Here is a 3,925-nt window from a genome sequence, read left to right on the forward strand (position 1 = left end):
TAGTTGAAGCTTCATCTTGGTTGCAATGTTTAAGTGCAATATTTTTGAGGTTTGGTACTTGGAGGAGCCTGGTTTTCTGGCTCACAAACGGTTGTTGGATAGTTGGTGAAGGCACCAGAAACTTAGGCTCCTCCTCATTTAATGGTTGCTTCATTTTGGTAGGTTTGTGATGCCAAGGTATCTGCATTTACGAGGTTGGTGACAACCTTGTCATGGTAGTAAGCTGTAAGCATCAAGCATGGTAATCAACTGTATCTTGAAAAATCTAATTCTAGTAAATTTCAAACAAATACTATCAAGTTCCAACAATTTGGCAGGCATCTCTTGAATAGAGTTATGATTGCACATTGGATGGTTTCAGTCAAAGATAGTATTGTGGTTGATGAACATTTGCTGGACTTGATTCACAACCAAGATTTTAGCGCAATCTGAACCCGATGCGGATCGGAGTGGTAATAAATAATGTACAAGAACCAGAAGTTATCGAGCTGGTAATAAGGATTATATTGATTGATGACAAGAAGATCATATTTTTCGGCAAAAAAAAGATCACCCTGGGCTATTTGCCTTGTGTGATAAACATCAAATGAACATGTATAGATCAATATACACACACACACTACCGATTAATCAACACTCTCGTATATATATAACTCATAAGCCATTGATTTCTTGGAGGTAGCCCGTGCCCATCTGATCAGGATCAGATCGGTGCAGTTCTTGGGTTGTTCCTGGATTTTTTGACCACGAACAGTTTCTTGAGCAGCCTGAGCATCAGCAGCAGGCTCCATCTCCGGCGCCAGACTACCCTGCCGTCGTGCGCGCGCAGCAGGCGGCCGCTGTGCTTCTCCGGATCGACGACAATCATCTCGTCGTCGAGCCACGCCTCCTTCGTCATCGTCAGCCCTGCCGACTTGTTCAGCGGGCTCAGCGGGCACAGCGGCGGCGCGCTCGCGAGCTCCTCGTTGAAGTCCTCCCACAGCATGTCCATCTTGTCCTCCTCCTCACCACCGCCGCCGGCGACAACAGCAGCGAACCACGGCGGAGGGGAGCCGAGGCCGAACTGATGAGAGAATGCTGATTGAAGCTGCTTGCACTGCCCTCCTGCATGGAGAGTGGGGAAAGTGAAGTCATCCATGCTTCTTGCAAAGTTGCAAATCTTTATGGCGTATATGTGTGATGCGAATATGCGATGTATGTGTACTACTCCTTCCTTGGTCCCTTTGTATCTCTATATATATGGAACACTTGGTGTGTACTACTAACAGCTAGTATCAGAGTGGTCACTCAAGGATGCCTCACTGTCTTGGATGGTGCAACATCCTCATCTACCTACTTGCATTGTGTTTGGCTGTTGGAGATTTGGTTTGCTAGAGTTTCAACTTTGAAGACATGGATCCCAAGGCAATAATGGCTCAGTGATTAGTGCACACTGTTCAGCAAAAATGGCAGGCACTGAAAGCCATGATGCATGCCCAAAGTGACCATCTGTTAGGCAGGAGCCAAAGTTCAAGGGGAAAAGGCTGCGCCTGTTGTAGAGACTGCACCGTAAAGAATGTTCATGGATCTGGCCTGCCTAACAGAACCTGTGCAAAGGATGCTGGTTGGACCAACCAATCAGCACATTGTGAGAAAAAAAGGCAAAGGGATTGGTGCTGCATGGTTGGGGTGATGGGAAAGCAAAGGGGAGCTGGAATCCATGAACATTAGAATGATTTTTGAGGAAGGAGAGGGTGAGGATTGTGGAAGCAACAGCCTAGATGGCATTCTGATGGCTTTCTGCTGAAGATGTGATGTTGCTTGGAACGATGGAATCTGCCTCACTCTGTGTATGTATGTGCTCTTTCTGGGGAAAGAGTAAAGATGACTGAATGAAGTGTTCAGCAGTGGTTCCACAGAGAGGAAAAGATGACTGAATGAAATGGCCTTGGGTAACAGATTGGTTTGGCTGGCTCTGCGTTGTTTTTCATTGGTGTTGTCATCTTGGTGAGATAAGATTCTGAAGATGTACTAGCTCTTGCCAGCCTAGGTGAGATCTTTTGGGAGTAACTGGCAAAACATAGCCATGCAGGGTACCTAAAATTCTGAAAGAATAAGTTGAAGTTGCAAGGTAGCTCTACTGAAAACATATATGTTTTCACTATTTGATTTCACAATATAGCAAGGATGCAATGCGAATGGAATATTTGGAAGACATGTGCTTGATTGCACAGTCCACAGGCAGCTAGAACAAGAACAAAGAACTTGACAACTGACAAGTTATGCCAAAATTGACCTGGAAAAAGTTTTGGCAATTTTGTGGGAACTGGAACCAGAATAATAATGGATTTGGATTGCTCAAAGAAGCTTAGAGAGGAGAGTGAATCCAATCATTGGAGATATTTTCTAGAGCACTTAAAGTTGTCACAAAGTGGTTATCTTTTCCATAAACATAATGGACCAGTATGTATGTGCAAATTTTAGCCCCTTTTGCTTTTGTACCTGTTTGGACCGGCCATGGGATGGATTAGCACGTTTCGGATTCCCTACTGTGCAATCAAATGTCATCTCATGATGTAAACAAAATATAAGGGTGCACTCAAGTGACCAAAAGCAACATTAGGGCCTACCTATTCGATTAGATGCGTCTTATCACCACTTTTATGGTATATATGACCTATGGGTTAAACACAGAAAAGGACATATATTTGCATAAATTAGGGGATGCTGTCTCTATTTGTTATAACTTGATTTAGTATATATGCAGGTTTTTTAGATCTGTATATATGCAGGATTTGCTTGAGAAGGAGAACCACTTTCTGTTTTTTGGAAGCAGAGAACATATAATTTTATGCTACACTTAAAATCGTTATGGCTACGGTTATTCTTAGATCTGCAGTCTTTGAAATTAAGCTTGCGCGTCAGTACATACATAAACAAGCAATTGGATGATTCAAGGCACCTCGACAATCTTTAAGAAAACAAAACTGAGCAAAAAGAAAATACTAGGAACTCCCCCATTAGAATTGTGTAGCGAACACAAGTGTGTATTTTCAAAACTAGCCGCGCAATTGCACATGTCATTTGACTAGCTCTATGGAAAAAGAAAATATGTTTGCACACGTAGCTTCACTTGTTCAGGTAGCCGTATGACAATGGCTGCACTTCTTTCTGTGGACCACGGCATGTATGGGGCCTTGCCAAAGTCTCCAGGTGTGTGGCAGGCCCAGAAGGCAGCACTGGTCCAGTAGATGGATCTCTGAGGATCCTGTGAGAGAGACAACACAATTAGACAGTTATGCACCCCAAGTGGATTATCTGGATGTATACATCATTTAGTGCTAAGTTAATAGAGTTATGCATATGTAGTTCAATGTATGGCGTGCGTGGTACTTCACGAAATAAGTGAAGTAGTTGGACAGTTTTGGTTCGATTTGGTAGGGAGATACTATTCGGCAATAACTGAACTGTGGCCAAATTTCACTGATCAGCTCGTTGTGTTTAAAAAATAAGTTAAAATATATCTTAGTTTATATACGATAAGTTATTAAATAACGTTGGATTTAAAATGATTTTGATTGGCATGAGTATGTTTGGGTGTGATCTTGTTTATAGCTAATCAAAGTTTGAATTAAAGCAGATTGTTTCTGAGTGCAAAGAATTATGTGTTACCGGAACATCCTGTGTGTGAGTTTTTTTATCACTCTGGATAGTTCGGTGTTACAGTGAAGTAAGCACCGAAATATTTTTAGTATTGAAGCAGAAATAGAAGCAAATACCAGATGGTTCGGTGATGGACTTTGAGAGCACCAGAATATTTTATGTAGAGAGGAGATTTTGGAGCCAAATTTGATTATGTACGCCGAATAGTTCGGTGCTGAGTTTGTGAACACTGGAGAATGTGATGGACCTTTTGTTACAAAGAGGTTGCAAAAGGGTGGTTCGG

At 42.3% G+C, this 3,925-nt stretch overlaps 1 protein-coding gene across 1 annotated transcript; it reads right to left on the reverse strand.

Moving 5' to 3' along the window:
- Positions 1–480: 480 nt before the first annotated feature.
- On the reverse strand, positions 481–1,831 carry LOC133900698 (uncharacterized). The gene has a single exon (XM_062341910.1). It carries the CDS (start codon positions 1,136–1,138, stop codon positions 704–706), a length of 435 nt encoding a protein of 144 aa, XP_062197894.1. The 5' UTR covers positions 1,139–1,831; the 3' UTR covers positions 481–703.
- Positions 1,832–3,925: the final 2,094 nt, after the last annotated feature.

Source organism: Phragmites australis, chromosome 19 (genome assembly GCF_958298935.1).
Source record: "Phragmites australis chromosome 19, lpPhrAust1.1, whole genome shotgun sequence".
NCBI lineage: Eukaryota > Viridiplantae > Streptophyta > Magnoliopsida > Poales > Poaceae > Phragmites > Phragmites australis.